This window comes from Bicyclus anynana, chromosome 14 (genome assembly GCF_947172395.1).
Source record: "Bicyclus anynana chromosome 14, ilBicAnyn1.1, whole genome shotgun sequence".
Taxonomy (NCBI): Eukaryota; Metazoa; Arthropoda; class Insecta; order Lepidoptera; family Nymphalidae; genus Bicyclus; species Bicyclus anynana.
Genome location: NC_069096.1, coordinates 828,013 through 849,595, shown reverse-complemented (window position 1 = coordinate 849,595; position 21,583 = coordinate 828,013). Strand labels below are relative to the sequence as shown.

Below are 21,583 nucleotides of genomic sequence, written 5' to 3'. Positions count from 1 at the left end.
GAATAGTAATTATTTATTTGATAGACACTATTATTTGGCGGCCTCCATGGCGCAGTGGTATGCGCGGTGGATTTACAAGACGGAGGTCCTGGGTTCGATCCCCGGCAGGGCAGATTGAGATTTTCTTAATTTGTCCAGGTCTGGCTGGTGGGAGGCTTCAGCCGTGGCTAGTTACCACCCTACCGGCAAAGACGTACCGCCAAGCGATTTAGCGTTCCGGTACGATGCCGTGTAGAAACCGAAAGGGGTGTGGATTTTCATCCTCCTCCTAACAAGTTAGCCCGCTTTCATCTTAGACTGCATCATCACTTACCATCAGGTGAGATTGTAGTCAAGGGCTAACTTGTAAAGAATAAAAAAAAAAATATATATTATTTTACATATCAAACCTACTCTATCAATTATTGTATCCATATATCATCACAAGCGGATGTTCGCAACAGTGCTGTGTCAGAATCAGAAATGACATGGCTGCTAGTGCAACAGGCAATGGTTTTCCGTTTCCCATCAGGTAGGTACAGGTCTGGCTGGTGGGAGGCTTCGGCTGTGGCTGTGGTACCGTCAAAGACGTACCGCCAAGCGATTTAGCGTTCCGGTACAATGTCGTGTAGAAACCGAAAGGAATGTGGATTTTTATCCTCCTCCTAAGTTAGCCCGCTTCCATCTTAGATTGCATCACCACTTACTATCAGGTGAAATTGCAGTCAAGGGCTAACTCAAACAAAAAGGTAATCTGTTTGCTTCATCAATGATATTTTATTATAAAAAAAACTTTTATTTCACGGAAATAGGGCGAAAAAATAAAATTATCTCAATGAATTAAACACGGACAAAGTCTGTGCTAGTACTAGTACCTAATGAGTAATAGAGCGATCGATTCAAACTACACCCCTTATATTTATCCTATTTAACTTAAATCTATCCATGGTTTTTAAATTCGCTATAACGATTTTATACTTTATTACCAAGCAATAAATACGATTACCCCAAAAATAGAACCTTTTGTCAATCACGTTGTATATAACGTAAATTGTCGCCTAAATCCTTTGTACGAGTGTGAAATATACAATAACGTCTTTGAATAGTAACAAAGATGGATGGTTGTGTTTTTAAACGGGGCAAAACGGACGTTTCAGTTGCGGTCCGTTACACTGTGGTACAAGTGATAAGAAAGAAACTACAACAAACGCTTGATACAGTATCGCTGTCTTGTTCAACAATTTGAGTCTATAGCTGTAGGTATTCCTCTCTTTCTAATCCGATATTATAGATAGAGACGCATTAGAAACTTACAATTTTGATTAACTAATCGTTACCAAAAGTAATATATTTTTATATATACACGGAAGCTTATATTTTTAAACTTAATAATCACGGGACGAATATGTAGTCCGTATTTATTGTGTTTCTATTACTACAATGTATGAAACTTTCCTGATTCGATTTGATTTAAGTTCATTTACAGGAAAATCGTGGTTATATTTCAATCAATTCTATTCAATAATTTATATTTAGCCATATTGCGGTATCATCATTTAAAAAATATGGATAAACCTGTTTATTTCTATTATATTTTTAATGATTTTTTTTTCGGATAAAAGTAATTCATTAAAAATATGTACTATATATAATGTATGTTATACAGAATGTATGTATCTAATACAGAAACTGTTACACAAACGAACAAAATAATAAATGTTCTTAACTCTTCTTCAATTGGCAATAACAGTGGATTTTTTTTTATATTTATAGAAACAAAAATTTAGATTTTTATAATTTACATTTTTAGATCCAATACAAACTAAAGTGGAACAAACAAACATACTTAAACAAAAGCTCGTCAGACCCGCTTCTCCTATAACTTGGGCCAACGCACAAAGGGTGAGCACCTTTCATAAAGACAAGCGCTGAATGGCGCACGACCTGGCCTCTTGTTCAGAGGTGGGAATTACAAATGGCTACACTCGCAGCATAATTGCTAGACTTGGGGTGAGTGTGTTTCTAGACACACACTATACTCGCAATCTAAAGGCTAGCGTACACCTGACGAAACGTTTGTATAGACATTTTACCATAACCCTATAACGTAAACCGTTAACCGTACCTCGTTGATCAGTGATTAGCTTATGTGGCTTCGGATTGCTATATGTGGGTTCAGAAAAACTAAGCTTTTCTTTCTTCTAAGTCAGTAAAGTTCTCAACTCGGAAAATAGCGGTATTGGTCATCATCATCTTCATTATCGGCTGATGGACGTTCACTTCTGGACATAGGCCACTTGCATGAACCTCCAAGCACAACGATTCCAGCATCCAGCGGCTCCCTGCAACTCGCTTGATATCCTCGGTCCGCCTAGTGGGGGGTCGACCAACAATGCGCTTTCCGGTGCGGGGTCGCCATTCCACTGTTGTTAATTTTTTTTTTATTCAATAATCAGTTAACCCTTGACTACAATCTCACCTGATGGTAAGTGATGATGCAATCTAAGATGGAAGCGGGCTAACTTGTTAGAAGGAGGATGAAATCCACACCCCTTTCGGTTTCTATACGGCATCGCAGTTGTTGCCTTATAACTATGAAGCTATCGTTATCAACCAATATTCGGCTCACTGCTGAGCTCGAGTCTCCTCTCAGAATTATTGGGGCTAGGCCAATAGTCCACCACGCTGGCCCAATGCGGATTGGCAAACTGCTCACACGTAGAGAATTAAGAAAATTCTCAGATTTCCTCACGATGTTTTCCTTCACTGTTAGAGACACGTGATATTTAATTTCTTAAAATGCACACAACAGAAAAGTTGGAGGAATTGGAGGTAGAGGTCATATCCACTGGGCTGTCACGGCTCTCTATGAAGCTATAAAGTTACCAAATGTAGGTTCGTGTAGACAACCTTACCTCCATAACAAGATAGTGGCATGCGAATACGTAACATGAGCATCATTGTCGCAATGCCGGCCACTGGGTTATTGTCTACGATTGTTTGAAAACTTAAAAACACCCGCGCTCTTATCTTTTAAGCAATAAGAGCTATTTTGCTATTCGTATTATGTGGTACGTAAAGAAATGCGTGATTAGTGTGTATTACTCGGAACCCAAGGCTATGGAATCATTGAAAAAATTCACTAGCGTCGTGTTGTGTTACTTTATTTTTTTAATTGCCACTTTTTTTAAATAGGTACTATTAATTTTCGGAAAAAAATCATTTCTACTTGGTACTCTTGTGACTAATCTTTCTCTCATTTCTTTTTCTTTTTAAGTTAATAATATGTATGTTCTTTATATGTGATATCTTTTATTTACTTTCTTCCGTGCTGTGTTACATTTTATTATTTTAGTTAGTGTGATTATAAATAAACCTAATAAATAAATATTCTAGTTCCCCTACTACAATAGTCCTGCGGGATTTATGAAGAACAGAATTCCACGCGAACGGAGTCACGGACATCCATTATGTTAACTTAACTTATTTATTTTCCCTTTTAACGACAAAACAATGAAAAGTTCACGTTTTTCCGAACAATATCAACTTTTTGAAATTATATAACAAAGCATTTACTTGAAAACTCTAAAGAACTATCGTCAACTTCTGACAATACTCAGAAGCCTTAGATTGTACAAAACAAAAACTTTGCGTACCTGAAAGCAGTTTGGTAATGCGTGAATGAAAAACAAATGCATTCCTAAAAAATTTGGTGAAAAGATCGGATTCTTTTGTAAAAAGCAACAGTAAGAAACTCTTTAGAATAATATGAGGGTAGAGCAGATGAAACGGGCTTTACCACGTGTGGTATTCCGGTGAAAAGATTTTTGAGTCCATTGTTTTTAGGCATTGTTTTAAATAACAAAAATTCTACTGTTCATTTTCGAGTCGGAAAATTTAAAAGGCTTATTAAGAAAACTAGCTGACGCCGCGTGGTTTCACCCGCGTGATTCCGGTTACGGGGATAATATATAGCCTATAGCCTTCCTTGACAAATGGGCTATCTAACTCTAAAAGAATTTTCAAATCGGACCAGTAGTTTCTGAGATTCAAACAAACAAACTCTTCAGCTTTATAATATTAGTATAGATTTAAATACTTTGGTATTTTATATCCGCTAATTTAATTAATTGCAGCAAGTTTTATGCTCTCTATCACCTGCTTGTTTTCCGATACATTGCATTATGTTAATCACCCGACACCCCGCAGTATCACCCGCGTTGTTCCTGCTACCGTGAGAATATGGGGATGATGATGATAGCCTATGGCACACATAGGTATTTTCAGTGGTAAAAAGGCTTTCTAGTGGTAATTCTCATAATCGGTTCAATACATCCGGAGACTACCCCTACAATTCCACAAACTTACTACCACGCGGTTTTACGCGCGTAGTTCCCGTTACCGAAGGAATACATAGGGATAAAATATAGCCTTTTTACACCAGGGCATAGTGGTAGGTTCCCAACAGTGAAAGAATTTTTCAAATCGGTCCTATAGTTTCGGAGCTACAATGCAAACGAACAAACAATAAAATATTTCCTCTTTATAGTAAGTAATATTATAGATGAGTAGATACACATTCCTGGGTCGAAACTTACAGCTTTTTTCTAAAATCGCCTGGTTTTGGAATATGCCATGTGCCTAGGAGAAAACATCAAATCTCCCCATAATCTTGTACATATGTATGTATTCTGTGTTATAATGAGTAAAGCCTGGGCTGGCTCTATTAATTGGTCATACAAATAGACCTTATTAAAATATCTTGTACTTTGTGATAAAAGATGGATCAGACAACACAAACAGAACGTTTGCTAAAGTCATAATTCGCCACGCTCGGGTAGATGGCTGCTATCTGTAGGCTATCACACTTGGCTACTAGATCTGTAAGTTACACAATAATTTAAAAAAAAACAATGATTAAAAAAAACGGGTCACTCGATAATAAGACACGGAGATAGCGATTGTTTATTGCTGTATGTGAATTATTGCACATTTGTGCTATTTTTTAATGCACAATTGTTATTGCTATCGCCAGTGCACTTCTATTTAAAGATGTTTATAACTTTAATAGAGAGAGAGAAGTGAAGCTTTTTATGACAGAGTTCGTCCAGTGGTGCTGACATGCGACCATGTGAAGATAAATAGACAAAATATTAATCGAATGGCAGCAGACTTAACTACACCTTCCTCTTTCGTACCAACTTAAATAAAGTGATAGCGGTATTACTTATTTCAAACAAAGTATTAATAATCATCAATATCAATCAAATAATCATCCCCCTCCTAACAAGTTCCCGATTCCATCTTAGATTGCATTATCACTTACCATCAGCTGAGATTGTAGTCAAGGGCTAACTTGTAAGAATAAAAAGAAATATAAATGTAGCATTGTAAAACGAATGTCAAACATTATTCTTTGAAAGACACTGAGTTAGTGAATAACTCAAATGCAAGGTGCGATTGCTAGTAAAATTATAGGCACTATAAGGCTTTACATTACAAATACGCGATCGTGAAATACGGGTAGAGCCTGCTTCATGAAACCATCTTGTTTTGTGAGTAAAGCTCGAACTATCTGAAGCTAGTTCACAGGATCTTGAATAGATGGCGCTAATATATGAACTGGTTCTAGATTTAAGACTTGGAAAAATTAATAAATTTACAACATGAATAACGGAAAAAATGCAATAATACTTCAAATCTCAATATTTTCAATTTAAAATACGATTATAGTAGTAGTAGGGAAAATCTGAAAGAGAGTTTGTTACGCTTATCCGCTGAACAGATTAAAAGAATTCTTTTACTAATCGAAAATTACATTATCAGCTAGTAACACAGGTTATATTTTATTCCCAAATTTTATAATATTTTGTATTTTATAATCATTGTTAAAAAAATATACACAAAGTCCCGTAATTAATGGATAAAATGCAACGTTCTCTTCAAAATGATTTACAATATCTGTACTTGTTTAAATTTATTTACTAATGATAAAAACTAAAAATCCGAGAGAAAATATAACTTGGTCACCCAAGGGATTTTCGGAAAACTAATAACATTAGATTTAGATAATTAGGTGGTGTGTCTATCATTTGCGTTTTATCCATTAATTACGGTACACCCTGTCAAGCTATACTAATTTTATAAAGCCGAAAGAATTGGTTTGTTTGTTTGATTGAACGCGCTAATCTCGGGAACTACTGGTCCGATTTGAAAAATTCTTTCAGTGTTATATAGCCCTTTTATCGACGAAAGCTATAGGCTTTATATTATCCCCGTATTCCTACGAGAACGAGAACCACGCGGGTGAAACCGCGCGGCGTCAGCTAGTGTATCTATATGAGAGAACAATACCCTGAAACCTAACCTCCGTCCTCGTCCACAGATAAGGACACACATGACTCGATAAGCCGGCGGGAAACGACATACAAGATGGTGGACACACAACACTTCTGTCTGCGGTGGAACAACTACCAGAGCAGCATCACCAGCGCGTTCGAGAACCTTCGCGACGATGAGGACTTCGTCGATGTCACACTGGCTTGCGATGGCAAGAGCCTCAAGGCGCACAGGGTCGTGCTCTCAGCCTGTAGCCCTTACTTCAGGGAACTACTCAAAGTAAGTATATTGCAGGTTTTGCATTCAAGGTTGTTGTGTAGTGTAGGACGAAAAATTCTTCTTCAATCATCAACATCATGATCACAAGTAACTTTATGGCATACTGTGGAGCACGATTCTCCTTTCAGATAGGCTAATTAGTCCATCAAGCTGTCCCAATGCTGATTCTTCATGTAGAGAATTAAGAAAATCTCAGCTGTTTTTCGTGTTCGTCACCGTTTGTGACGTGTAATATTTCATTTCTTAAAATTTAAATAACTAAAAATTTCGAATCGCGGAAGTCATATCAACTTGGCTATCACGGTTCTCAATAAAATTAGTAATTGAGTTCTGAGGGTAGGCAGTTTGCACCTATGAAGTCATCTTTATCATTATTAGCTTAATTATTTATCTTCCAACTATACCTACTGCTCCCTCATTTTAGTAGAGGAGATATAGATCTTGGGTTCACAACGCTTCTCCAATGCGGATTGGTGATAAACTTTAACTTTGACACTATAAATACGTTTATTGAGAAGAAATATATAAAATACACTTCATTGTACACCACAAAGAACATACAATACAAAAAAAACATGAAAAAATTGGTTTAACACCAACTTTTGAACTCCGAGCTTGAAAATGTTTACTAAGAAAAAAATATTTTTATTCTTACTACAGAACAGATCGTATTGGTACCTACATATGACCTTATCTTTCTTTTCTCCAGTGTGTGTAGTGTGACTAATTCATGTTACCTACATCTTCCGAGTAAATCCATTCATTATAACCATTCCAATTTAACAACAATCGATTTCTATAGTCAGCATTGCAAAAATACAATGATTCACGACGCGAAAATTTCGCTGTCATCAAAATTCTGTTATTATTGTACCGTTTAACTGTATTGAGAAAAAAATAAACAAACTAAAAAAAGATTAACAAAGGTTTGTCAGGTGTGGGGTTCGAACCCACGCTCCCTCTCGGGAACCAGAGCTTAAATCTGGCGCCTTAGACCACTCGGCCAACCTGACTATGACTATCGTAATGAAAATATTGAACTAATAGCGCTTATAGACAGTTAATTCGTTAGTTAATTGATCGTTAAAATGCAATTATTTCTCGTATACCATATTCACAGTCTATATTGTTTTGGTGTAATTATTTTATTTAAGTAGACGTTTAAAAAGAAATTACAAACATACATGTATCGTCTACTACTTTAAGTTTGCACTTTACCGTTTACAATCATTTGATTGTAAACAAAGTGACTGCGCTTTGCATTTAATATTGACCCCCGAAAGTCAAAACGATGTCACCAACTGCCCATTCTCTCAGGGATGCCACTAACTCTCCGTTCTCTCACAATCAACGCCACCAACTCTCCATTCACTTACAGACGACGCCACCAACTCACCGTCAGTGGCGTAGCTAGGTAACCAATGGCCCTGGTGTATATAAAAAAATGGAGCCCCACACTATTAAAATTGGTTAAGTTTTATCAAGTAAAAATATTAAATAAGTACATAATATAGGTATACAAATACGTAAAATTGCTAAGTTACTAATTAGCTCTTTTGTGCGTTCAGTTCGATCGCGATTTTCCAGTAAGGATTCGAGGGTCCCTTGAGCTTGAAGTCCCCGGGGCATTGCACCGCCTAGCCCCAGGGAAGCTACGCCGTTGCTCTCCGTTCTCTCACATTAACGCCACTAACTCTCCGTTCTCCCACATCAACGCCACTAACTCTCCGTTCTCCAACAGTCAACGCCGTGCAAGCACCCGGTGATCGTGCTGCAAGATGTGGCGTTCACGGATCTGAACGCGCTGGTGGAGTTCATTTACCACGGCGAGGTCAATGTGCACCAACGCAGCCTGTCCTCATTCCTGAAGACAGCAGAGGTGCTACGCGTGTCTGGACTCACCCAGAACGATGATGCACAGGGGGTAAGATATTATTACTTGTGTAATGGGCTAGTAAGACTTTTTTTTAAAAGGTTCATTTATTTTTTGTTAGCGTTCTGTTAGATTAAAAAAAAAGTTATAAAACATGAAAATTTCAATTTTTAAATATTTTTTTGATAATAGAGCCAAAACGCTGATTATTAATAATTTGACGGCCGCGTGGCGCAGTGGGTAGTGACCCTGATTTCTGCATCCATGGTCGTGGGTTCGATTCCCACAACTGGAAAATATTTGTGTGATGAGCATCAAGCATGGGTGTTTTCCAGTGTCTGTGTGTGTGTATAAGTATTTATATGTAGTATATAAATGTATATGAATATTATAATATCAACTATCTTAGTACCCATAACACAATGTACTCTGTATGCTTACTTTGGGGCTAGATAGTGATGTGTATTGTTTAAGTATATTTATTTATTTATTTATTATTATTATTATTATTATTAATTTGACGTTTATTCCTATAGTAACATATAGTAACATCGAAACGTCACAAAATGGACGACGGCGTTTTTGACATTATGAAAAATTGACTTAAAACATAATTTTCAAATTAAATTTTCTTTGAAAACCTTAACTTTTATTAATTGATATCGACATATTTCGGACCCTTATTCCATGTACTATACGAAATTAATATTGTTGATATTAAAATTTATATGAGTCAACTAACTGCTATAGACTCCATAATGGTCCTTTAGTGATACTGGGTGTTAGACGAGGATTGAAGGTTTGAAGTCAGCATGTCTAGTTTTCGGAAACCACCTCTCCATGAATTTCGATTCCACGATTTTTGACCCCTTTCCCGATTCTGCTACAGCCGGTCTCATTTGTGAGACTAACTGTGATAATATAGTTTAAAAGGTAGCTCTGATTGGATATCAAACCAAAATATGGATATTTGTATAGGTAGGTACTAATAAATGCTGTGTAATGGGCCTGCCACACTAATCACTGTGCTCCTCGCGCTGCCGCGATGTGGTCATCTCTACCTACCTACATACACTTGTCCTTTGGGCTTTTCTCGAGCTCAAGAACCGACATAATATAGAGTTGTGGGCAGGACGAGTAACACACCACACTACATCTCTGCCTCCTTTTCTCAGTACTTCCCATGCCACTTGTGGAGCGTGTAGGCTGATAAACAATAAAAATATTTTTTTCAGAAACAAGTACAAAAATTGATTTTAAATTATTTTTTCTAATAATATAAAATATGCCACCGGAAGCCTCGCTGTTTCATTCGCTTTGTTCCGGTTCCCGAGGGAATACGAGCCTGTTAGCCTGTAGCCTGTGTTACTTGCTGATAATGCAGCTTTCTATCGGTGAAAGAATTTTAAAACCGATTACTAAATAGGTTTAGTTTGTAAGCGATACAAACAAACTGACATTCTCATGTATACGAGTAATATTAGTTACTACTTAGGATATATATTACTAACATTAGGTATAATACACATTTGAATACGACTTATAAAACTATATTGGGAGTAGGTAAGTACTTAATGGCAAAACATGAAATGCGTCAATAAACGTTCCCATTAATAGATAAGTAAGTCTAGACATGCACTACTACATAGAACTACACACAAACCGTGAAGTCATTGTAATTCTAATACGTAATATCTATGTAAATAAATTACCTACAATATGCAATTTGACCATAGATTTTTTATGAGCGTAGATAATACTAATTACCTAATGTCGTCAAATCGTTGTGAAGTGTGAATTCGAATAGTTTCTCGGTAAACCTGGGGACCTGTATCAGCACTGAAAGGACAGGGGTTCGAATCCCGTTCACTGTTTGGACCCACTATTAGAACAATATAAATTGAAAAAAAAATACATACTTACAGCCGAACTCCTTTTTGGAAGTCGGTACATTTTTTTATTTTAATTTTAATAAGGGAGGAGGGGGAAATATTTAAAAAAAAATGTGTTGAATTGATTTGGTCTCGAATAAGGTATTTCATGTCATAGTACTTATAATACATAAAATATGTGCCAGTTTCAAGATCTATTGGATTCATATAAATAAAAATCATTTAGTGTCAGATACCCACTTAATAGTAATTAGGTACTTAATATAAGCGTAGTAGTAGGCAGCCAATTTCATTAAGTAGTTTTTGCATGAAAGAGTAACAAGCATCCATCCATCGTTGGTTATCAACCCATATACGGCTCACTGCTGAGCTGAGCCTAACCCCTCTCAAAATGAGAGGGGTTAGGCAATAGCCCACCACGCTGGCCCAATGTGGACTGGCAGACTTCACACACGCTGAGAATTAAGAAATTCTCTGGCATACAGGTTTCCTCACGATGTTTTCCTTCACCGTTTGAGACACGTGATATTTAATTTCTTAAAATGCACGCAACTGAAAAGTTGGTGGTGCATGCCCCGGTCCGGATTCGAACCCACACCCTCCAGAATTGGAGGCAGAGGTCATATCCACTGGGCTATCTCGTCTCCCATCCATCCATATATCATTAGTGACATTGGTCTAACGTAAATATGTGTGGTCAGCCGCTGGTACAGAGCATCGCACGCGCGGCCGCCGCCGCCGCATCGTCTCCGCACACGCCGCCGCACCCGGCGCACACACCGCACGCACCGCACGCGCCGCACACGCCGCACGCGCCCAGCTACACCGACAAGCTCGAGGAAGCGCTGCTGCACCCGCCGTCGATCATGCGCCGCATAGCCATGCCGCCGCGCCGCCTATCGCGCTCCGCGGACAACTCCCCCGACGTCATCAAACGCGTCCGCCACGACAACAACAACGACCAGCCACAGATCCACGACTTCTCCACCAAGGGCCACCTGATGAACAACACGCGCGCGCACGAGGGCAACGGCAACGGCATCTCCAACTCCAGCTCGTCGCCGTCGCCGCGGCTGATGGACGAGGTGAAGAACGAGCCGCTGGACATGATCTGCCAGACCAACGCCGACAACGACCGCAGCGCCGACGACACGCCGCCGCACTCTCACCACAGACCACTTGTGAGTTGGTATAACTATATAATATTATTAATGTGTTCTCAATTGGCTCAAGTCTGGTCTGGTAGTAGGCATTGGCCAAGTCTAGTTATCACCCTACCAGTAAAGACGTACCGCCAAGCTACGATGCCGCGTAGAAACCGTCAAAGGTATGTGTAGAATGAACTTGTACCTCTTCCAAGTAAGCACGCTTCCATCTAAGACTGCATCGTCGTTTGATGATCGTATTTCGTACTCCAGCTACGTGATCAATCTTATATTAGGCTAGCTATGTGCAAAGACTCAAAGGTGTTTTAATTAGAAAAAATCTAGAAACATCTCCAAAGAGGTAAACCTACTTATTCTACGTTCTTTCTAGTAATCTATTTACAAGTCATCAGAAATTCCACCTACGTATCCCTTAGGACAACAAATAAATACGATAATATTAAACACTACTTGTATCGCGGTTAGCAAATAATACATTTCAATGTAGAACACCAAAACAATGAAACAAAATCTCAGTGCAACAGCACAATAGGCCGGCGTATGGCGTGACATTGAGATTACCAAGAATTAGAAGCGATTTCTATGTAGAATGTGTACTCCGAATAGCGGAAGAGTCAAATGGCACTGATAGTGTGATGAAATAACTTTATTACTGCGACTAAATTGGCTTGTCTGGCTCGTAAGGTTTCGGTATTCGGCTATTTAATAATTATTAGGTATTTCTTCCTTCAAATATATTATTATTAGTCTATCTTAGCGGCACACTACAAGACTACTTATTTAGTTTAAATTCTTTAACGATTACTTTTAGATATTAATGATAATAATCGGTATCAACGGCTTTATATGGATCAGGGGTTCACCATGGGTTCACCACTAAGTTCCCGACTGCGGGCTCACAATTTTCACTGAGAATTTCTTTAAAGAGTGTCTTGATAATTAATAACCCAGGACCTCATGGTAGGGTATAGGGTAGTTTTGGCAATTTTCAGTAGCTACCCGGAATCGTGTATCGTTATTAATAAATATTTTGTTCCTGGGTCAATGACTTTAACGTCATTTCGTTGAAAAAAATCATACTGGAACCTTATAATATTAAGGATTTACTATTAAGCAAAGGTATCTATAATTCGCAATGAAACTCTACCATGATAGAGTGGACCGGAAGTTGTGAAGAAAGTTGTTTGGTAGTAGATCATTAAATTAATCTATATACCTAGCTTATTAATGAGCTAGCTTTTTGTTTTCCAGGGACTTCCTAAAAATGTGTTCCATAAACTTTGTTATCATTCGTTAGGCGACCGTCACACAAAGCTGCGTTTGTTAGAAGATCATATTAATTCGGAGATAAAAGAAACTTCATTACAAAGTTAGATTGCCGCCTCATAGTTGAAGACTTTATTCCATTTAATTAACCTTTGTCAATATTGGCTATCTTACATTTTGCTAAAATAAATTGACTGACTCTATCACCAGATTATATCTAGAAAAGCCGGAAAGAAATTCAGCAATTGTTCTTATAATAAACAAACTGAAACCCATAATTGTAAATGATGACTACTAGTTTTGAAAATAAATAGCAACGTTGATTAGTTCAAACACCCTCTCACCCAAAACACATACCATCTTCGTACTGTCGTGGGTAAAAAAAATATAAACATTATGACGTTTTATAATTTACTATTTCATAATATTATCCTGTCTTGTTTCCAGACGAAAACAGAATACTTCCTTTAATGTTTACCATATAGAAAATCATATTATGAGAAAATTATAAAATCCTCTTTAATATTCATCCTCCAGAATAAACAAAATTTGAATTTGAAATTTGAAATGTGAAATTTGAAATGTGAAATTTGAAATTGAAATTTGGATTACGATCACCACAGGGATGCGGGCCGCCCTCCCGCGCCAGCTCCGCCGAAGCAGACGACCGCACGCCACCGCCGCACCTGCAGCCCTCGCCGTTCATATCGCCCGCCGACTCCAAGCTGTTCGTGCCCTCCCAGCATAACTACAACTACAGCATGACTGCGCTCACCGACCCCACACTGGCCGGTAACTGCTTTTTGTGACGTGTTTTTTGTGATAACAGTATTATTTGTTCTTTTTTTTTGACGTGAACGTTACTCAAGGACTATTATGACCATGACATCTCGAGACGACAAAAATCAATGTCGGCCAATAGCAGCGGTACCAAGAATATCACTCTCTCTTTTGTTGCGATGAGAAGAAAGAGTGAGCGATGTTTTTGATTTTGCCGCGTTTTGGTCCTAGTCTTTCTTACGTCTCGACAAATGGCTTGGTGTGCGTCTTATGATTCATCACGTGTCTGAAAATGGCACCTACTATGTTCTCTTAACTCGATAGTGAGAACCTTGAAATCTTCACTATCAATCTCTGTCTCTCACAAATTCGAACTCACATTATCGAGTTATAAGAACCTTGATACAGAATAGCCCTAATGTGTGAATATGTTGTGGTGCTAGATAAAAATAGTTTATACATAGAGAAAGAAGTATTTAGAACAAATGACGAATAGGGTTTATGCAGTCCTACCTCTATATAACTTTAAAGTAAAAGGCTCACAAACATAAAAAGGATGTCATTATTTAGATAGACAGCTCGCTATTATGATCTCGAATTTACTGAACTAGAAGACAGGCATCGAGAAAAACTAGACATGCTAGACGTTTCACGTATCAACTTCGGCATGCACGATTAGTTCATTTGTGTGACTTGAAAAATCATATGTAACTTAAGACAGACAAGATCTATTTATGTCTTTATGTTATGTTACCTACATAGACTTATATGAGGGCGTAGGATGAGATGTAAAGGAGATTATAAAACAATGGCTTAGAAACGAATAGTATAAAATTTATACATAAATAAAAAAATAAAATATTATATAAATCTTAACAATAATAAGTTCGTAAAGTTAAGAATTTTTTTTGCGACATAACATTATACGTACTATAACTTTTGTTTCAAAAAAATACGAAACTGCTTTAAATCTTTTATCTTTTATCAAGGTGCTGATTGATAGATGATATAAATTTTACTTTATCCCTCACTACAATAGCTAGATTCTTGATTCAAAGTCAAATGTTTATCCATTACTTGGCTTTCAAATGTTAATTTCATCTTCTTAACATCAAGCCCAACAATACATATATGAAAATATCTCCTTCAGAATCTGTTCTATCTCAAAAGTCTAACAATATGTAACTCAACACAGCTTATTTAACTGTTACTTATTTCGATTATATTCAAATTCAGAATTCGTTTAATTCAAAAATACTTTACAAATAATTTTGAACCGTTAAGTTTATCTATTTGTAGACTTTCTTGACTCTGCCGCCTGTTCGGCAGGTCCTAATGAGAGTACCGGGCAAAAAGAAACGAAATCTCCAATTTACTTATGAGAAATATATATTTTTTTATTTTTATTTTATTATTGCGTATGATTCACGAAATGTCTTAAGTTATCAAGGGTAACAAAAAGGAAAAGGAAATAGCTGAAGTGTACAAAATTTAGACAAATTTAGTCAAATGAAACACAGTATGGTGGCAGTAGATTCAAGCAGTTAGCAATGTAGGGACCAAATAGGCAACAGCGATAACAAAACAGCCAGTTTAACCGACAAACGAGTAAGAGGCAAACGCTACTTGCAGGTCTGCAGAGTCCGCTAGCTCCAGACGGCATGGCGAGCACATCCCAAGGTGAGTCGCGGCTTGTCTAGCAACAAGTTTATTTTATGCATACCTACATATATTGAAACAAACGATATTTTTAATGCACTGTCTGTCGTATGCCACCATCACCGCTTCCTCTCTGCTCTGTCATTATTAGGTTTATATATCATTATTAGGTTTTATATTTTTTACAAAATGTATGAGGCAATTATCACGTGACATAATAATATAATGTAATATATGTATTGTAATATATCTACTCCTAACCTATATATGTCTTCATTATGTGCTCTGTGTTTTGTATTCAATATTAATGTTAGCTTTTTGTGTTCTGGTTCGATGGACTCTCGTGCGTAGAATCTTTTTTCATTTGTCAGACTCGACCGCTCTGTGATAATGAGAACTGATCATTGAACCAAAACGCAACGTGGCGTGCATGTTACTGTATGTTACTCTAGTTTAATGTATACTATACCAGAAGATTGCTAGCTTGTTTTCTAGATGTGTCTTGATAAGTTACGCTAGGAGAATCCTTTGTCCCGTTGCTCCTACTTTAGTTCATTGTTTTCGACTCCTACGATTCTTTTAATACTCAACTCTATCCTTTTTATTTACAAACTTTCATTTAGTTCTTCTTTGCTAGATAACAGAACGCACCAAATTCATTGAATTGGCTTAATTACAAAAAGCGTCACGGTTAAAAAGAAGACGGAAGAGAATTCCAATTTCTGCTCCAACAATCAAAATTGTCTAAATATGGAACAAATCCGATCGAATGTTTTTTATATTCGCAATATAAGATCCCGTGAATCATTCGTGTTTCTAAAACACTCTCGAATTACCCTTAATCATTATTGTCTTGGGAATCGTACCGCGGAGACTCAAGATTGGACAATGGAATTTATTAGTAACGATTGCGCAGTGTCAGTTTATTTAAAAAAGACATTTCATTGAAGACTACTAACGCTTTTGTTGGAGAAATTTGAAACTGCACTCGCCGGTAGCGCGTCCCACAAGTTGTTGTGAGAACAGCCGTTTCCTCATCACTCATCGCTGAGCTTAACTGAGCCGTAGGTCGGGTTAGGAAGAGATTGCGTACTAATACCGCTTGGCATCGCCTGACCGGCGCGTCGGACGGCCATCAGAGGGGGGTGGCGGTGCTTGAGAGTAACGAGAGGCTACGATAGTGAGTGCATTAAAAGTGCGTTCGGAAGCTTCGATGGGGCTAACTGCTTGTGTTGTGACCAGGTGGCGCCCGCACCCCCCAGGAAGAGTACCGATGCGAGCCCTGTAACAAGAGCCTGTCGTCCCTGACTCGGCTCAAACGGCATATCCAAAACGTTCACATGCGACCGTCCAGGGAGCCCGTGTGTAACATTTGCCGGCGGGTGTACTCCAGCCTCAATAGCTTGCGAAACCACAAGTCCATCTACCACCGCAAGCAGCAACCGGCGTCCGCCGGCCAGGGCCCCTTCTACCCCGTCAACTGACGCCCGCCCGCCCGCCGCGCGCCACTCACGTTGCCATGCGAGGAATCCGAGCTGCCATCCCGACCACCTAAACCATAGCCATATTCTTGCCCGTAGACCTCTGTTAAGTTTATATAAAGTGTAACGCGATATGTTCCTAACATTTGTACATAGCATAGTTTTACGTGTACTTGCATGCGCATCGCCAGACTCTATATCCTATGTATCTATACTCGTCACTAAACTCGCTCGGTGCGAACGCTCCAGCGGCGCTCGCACCCGCCTCGGAACCAATTGGGACATCTGTGATCGGTACACGCATAACCACCAACGCTCCTTTTACAAAAGCGCATTAGTCAAATTGTCACAATCGAATCACGTTTGAATTGCCTCTACAACCCAGGTTCGCTAAATTGCCACCGGTTAAATTTATTTGGCGGCACTGAATTGTGCCAATTGGTTCCTTTAAAATGGGACCCGTTGGATCCGAGCGGTCGCTGTGGTGTTGGTATGCCCTGCGTACGTTGACTAATGCGCTAATGTTGGTTGTTATGTGTGGCGCAGTGGGCCCCTTGGGCGCGGGTCACCGCTGCGAGGTGTGCGGCAAGCTGCTGTCCACGCGGCTCACGCTCAAGCGGCACACGGAGCAGCAGCATCTGCAGCCGCTGCACTCGGCGCGCTGCGGCCTGTGCCACAAGGTGTTCCGCACGCTCAACTCGCTCAACAACCACAAGAGCATCTACCACCGCCGCCAGCGCGGCCTGCCGCAGCCGCCGCAGGCGCCGCTGCCGCTGCCCGCGCTGCCGCCGCCCGACACCAAGCCGCACGCGCCGCACCCCGTCGACTTCTACAAGTTCAAGGACCAGTTCAACGTCTAGGCCCGGCCGGGAACCCTGGCGACTCCTTTTTTTCTATCGTATAGTAGATGATTTATATTTTTATCTCGCAGAGATTATTGACATGTTAGTGTCGCGATTTATTTTATTTACATTTCTCTTTTAAATGTTTATCTTGGAACTTGTGGAGGCGACCTCGCGGGGTCGGCCGCGGCGCCGGCTCGTTCAGCGTTTCGTTCGACATGGACAGTCAACATTCCAGTCCTAGGGAGGGCGACTTTCGGCACGTCAGAGAACGGTCGTACGCCCGCCGAGTGCAATACTGCGGTATGAGGATTCCTGAATTTTACACTATTGTTAAATGTGTGACAATAAGGCGAAGAGAAAAATTAATATTTTGAGAAAAAAAAGAGGAAAATCTTGGTGCTGTAAATTTATATATTAGGCTTAAATTTATAAAAGGAACAGTGTTCGTTGTAAGTAACAAAAGAGGCATATTTTTTTTCAACGTTGTGTTCATTTTCGGCGTATTGCAATTTTATTTATTCTGTACTTTTACCTTCATGATCTCACACTTAGATATTTATACGAGATTACTAAAAATCTATTTAAAAATAAATAAAATTATATACACAGATATATAATTGGCTAATGAGGCTTTCAAATTTATTATTTTATTTAGGTGTTTTGTTCATTGACTGTAAGACTGAAAGAGAACACGTAGCACCAATAGAACCGATATTTGATTCTGCAGCCACCCGCGTCACAGTACGCAGTATACCGATACACGATACATACAACACAATATAATCAGGTTTCGTTACACAACCACCGAACAGGACTTTACAATAGACAAACGGCTTCACACACCGACTACTACTTCACATCACACATATTCTAAGAGTCGACTATATTTTTACTTTTATTTTACTGTTATTCTATCTAGTCGACTGTTTGTTTCACTCTCTTCTTACTTTTTTCGATTATTTTCGCGTATTTTCGTCAATGCACAAGCATTAAGTGAATCGCAAGGTGCCATTTTAAGCGAATCAATATTATGGCTATAATATATTTTTCTTAGTTTAGTCAGATTTTAGTTTTCAATCGTAAGTTTTATCACTACCTTGTGTTCGTTTATTATTTTGTTGTTATTTCCTTTCGACATGTGTTTTTGTCATATTAAACTTTAATAATAATTATTATTATATTCATTTTTATACTGAGCTAAGGTAATTATTTCGTTGGATTAAACTAATCAAACAACACATTATTAATAAAATTTAAATACTTAATAGGTAATAACTATTAAATCTTAATAATTCTCAGTGTTAATGTTCCTAAATTTGAACAGTGTGAATTTTTAATAATGAAATTTTTCTGCTTGCCATAATTGCATAGTCATAAAATATATTTTTTTGTTTCTGTAGGCGACAAGTTTTTAGACGATTTTAGTATCGCGGTCTAGATTCAGAGCAGCTTATTTTTGACAGTATGTAATTTCCTAAATAACCATATCAGTGTATTTTAGACCATTACTGTAGATATCAATGTCAGACTTTCGTTATAATACATAGTTACACACGATTTTCGTCGCGTCTATACAATCGATCATATCCAAGCTGAGAGTAACTTAATGTTGTTTTATAACAATAACATTTACGAGTATGTCACTTATATACTTAAATTAGAAGTCTTCGATTATATAGACGTTACCTCGTTAAAGGACAGTGTTAAAAAGTCTGTAATACACAAAACTTTAAGCTAAGTCGTTGTGACTAAAACTAAACACTTTTTCGCTCAAGACATTGTGAAAGAGCCAGTAACAGTTTTACTTCTATCAATTTAGCGCGATTCTACAAACGTAATCGGTAAAGTTTTGTGTACGACAGAGACGCTGCAGTTTATTGTACTTTAGTGCCGGCTTATATAAATTGTAGGCAATAAATGTGCTAGAATTACATCTTACAATCAGCAAACTTTTATCTGGATCTAGACGTACAAGATGTAGACAGTTTTTTTTATTATTATTTAACGTCAATGTACTTTTTCTAGTTCAATAAACATCACTATTTTTCAGCGTTCGATCGCTAAATCAATGTTATATTTCATTTTAATAGCAATAAGGAAATCTTATCTAAGTGTAAATGTAAACATATAATTTATTGTAACATTATACACAATAAGTAATTATATTAGTGCCTGCTTTACATAATTGTTTTCGATTTGGACAAAAGACATATTTTGCTTAACTTGTAAAAGTTAGGAGTAGTGTTTGGAACACTGTCAGTTGTCACCTATGAGGTGCCGCTATATTATTAACAAGTATATGAGGCTTCCTAAGTAAATTTTAATACTATACGTTATAAGGTTACGTTGTTATTATCTACTATTGCATAAACGCTTAGCCATTACAATTTGTTTAGTTATTTGATAAGCTTTATTACGATACTTTTAAATAATTGGAAGACTAGAGATTTGGTGCTAAATTGGAACGATGTTCGTGTTAGTAAAATATTAGGGGAGGGAGAAAATTGGGATAGTCAAAAGTGGAATCTAAATTCTTTCGAAATTTCGCAACATTCCGTGCACGATGAAAAGATGAATAAAAAAATGTTAAGTTTTATTTTGCAACCCAATTGCAAATCGATCGTAAGACGTAGTAGGATTGTTGTTTTTTTTGTGTAGTAATTTAGTGATAGTTTTTATTGTTAATTTGGGTTTGGGAATTAAGTTAGTTGACTATATAGATGTAAGGTTTATCTGAATTCATAGCGGTAATAGCATCTACATGTTTAATTTACGACTACAGGGATGTGCTGCTGAGGGAGGCAGTTCATTTGGCTATGTCGACGTCGTACTAGACTAAAGATCTTGTGAATTTTATTTAGGACAAATTATTCAAAATTATGCCAAAATTAATAAACGCTATAGACTGATTAGACTAAGTACGCATTCAATTGTACACTATTAGGCGTATTCTCTAGAGTAAAATGTACAATTATTTACTAAAAATTGATAATTTTTATAAAATAAAAAGAAGTCAGAAGCGTGATTCGTTTCGGTTCGGTACTATTTCAAAATTTTCTTGTCATTCGAGGATCTTTGTTTTTTAGGTTTTTTATTATCGTAGTAGCTAAGTTTTGGGGATCTCAGGAGATCATGATAGTGGTCGATGTGTTTTATGGGCGATACTACACCGTGTTCTAAGAGGCAGAACACATCCCTGTCAAAACTACATTAGTTAGGATCTTAGCAAGTTTAAGACTGTTTCTGTGACCTGTTTAAGTTTTTTATCTTTCTAAAGTGTTAAGGTATTTTTTTCTTACCGCACGTCCAGACGTGACCTTGTTCGATGTGTTCTTATACTTCTTGTTGGCATTTTTACTTATTTTATAAGGAATCTAAATTAATTTATTGGTTATTGTATTGAAATTTTATTATTTTTTCTTCATAAATTATTGTTCTACTGTCCTTTGGATCTTAGTGTTTTTGTTGATAATTGGCATCTATGTAATGCAGCCCATTACGTGCCAGTGATGCGATGATGGTGCCAAAAAGTTGTTACTTTAAATTTGTCTTCCATTAAAACGCTATTAGAAGAGAATTAGCGAAAGACAATGTAAATGACCACCGCCTTGTTTGATGGGCTGCACGACTCTATAGTTTTATGACTTACATTACTATTATTATTGAAATAATTTCACATCACTTATTATATACCGATAGTTCTTTTCTCTTTACTTTAAACCTTGACGTAACTACTCATAAATGTAATTGTAATCGTTAAACCGAACTTCATAAATCCTAATATTGATGATAATGGCGTTTTTAATAAAAACAAATATACAAAATGATCGCTGTTGGTTTTATTGAAGAGCTCACACTGGAACGCTATTCCGTTGTCTCCGCTTCTGACGTAGTGTAGTGCACCCGTGTTGTCTTGACGCTTGTCCGTCCTCGGAGACCCGCCATCTGCATGTGTTTCTAACACTTCATCGGCCACTGTAGCTTCGCAATCATTTATATTTATTTGTTTTCTTTAATTTTACTG

General features: G+C 37.7%; 2 protein-coding genes and 1 non-coding gene across 12 annotated transcripts in view; 2 read left to right on the top strand and 1 right to left on the bottom strand.

Moving 5' to 3' along the window:
- Positions 1-21,583, top strand: part of LOC112046466 (rab GTPase-binding effector protein 1) — a 449,904-nt gene that overhangs the window by 199,939 nt on the left and 228,382 nt on the right. The window lies entirely within an intron of this gene.
- The window catches only part of LOC112046462 (broad-complex core protein isoforms 1/2/3/4/5), a 141,769-nt gene that overhangs the window by 119,045 nt on the left and 1,141 nt on the right, over positions 1-21,583 (top strand). For 8 of the 10 annotated variants that reach the window (XM_052885671.1, XM_052885673.1, XM_052885672.1 and 5 more), the window contains 6 exons: positions 6,365-6,597; positions 8,339-8,521; positions 11,064-11,543; positions 13,418-13,586; positions 15,207-15,254; positions 17,261-21,386. In XM_052885671.1, coding sequence (XP_052741631.1) covers positions 6,412-6,597; positions 8,339-8,521; positions 11,064-11,543; positions 13,418-13,586; positions 15,207-15,254; positions 17,261-17,574 — 1,380 coding nt within the window. In that variant the 5' untranslated portion in view covers positions 6,365-6,411 and the 3' untranslated portion in view covers positions 17,575-21,386. Of the gene's footprint in view, positions 1-6,364; positions 6,598-8,338; positions 8,522-11,063; positions 11,544-13,417; positions 13,587-15,206; positions 15,255-16,475; positions 17,166-17,260; positions 21,387-21,583 lie in introns of those variants that run through there. The other 2 variants (XM_052885675.1, XR_008251470.1) reach the window with 2 other exon arrangements.
- On the bottom strand, positions 7,527-7,610 carry Trnal-uaa (transfer RNA leucine (anticodon UAA)). Its single transcript has one exon. It is a non-coding gene; the product is annotated as a tRNA-Leu (tRNA).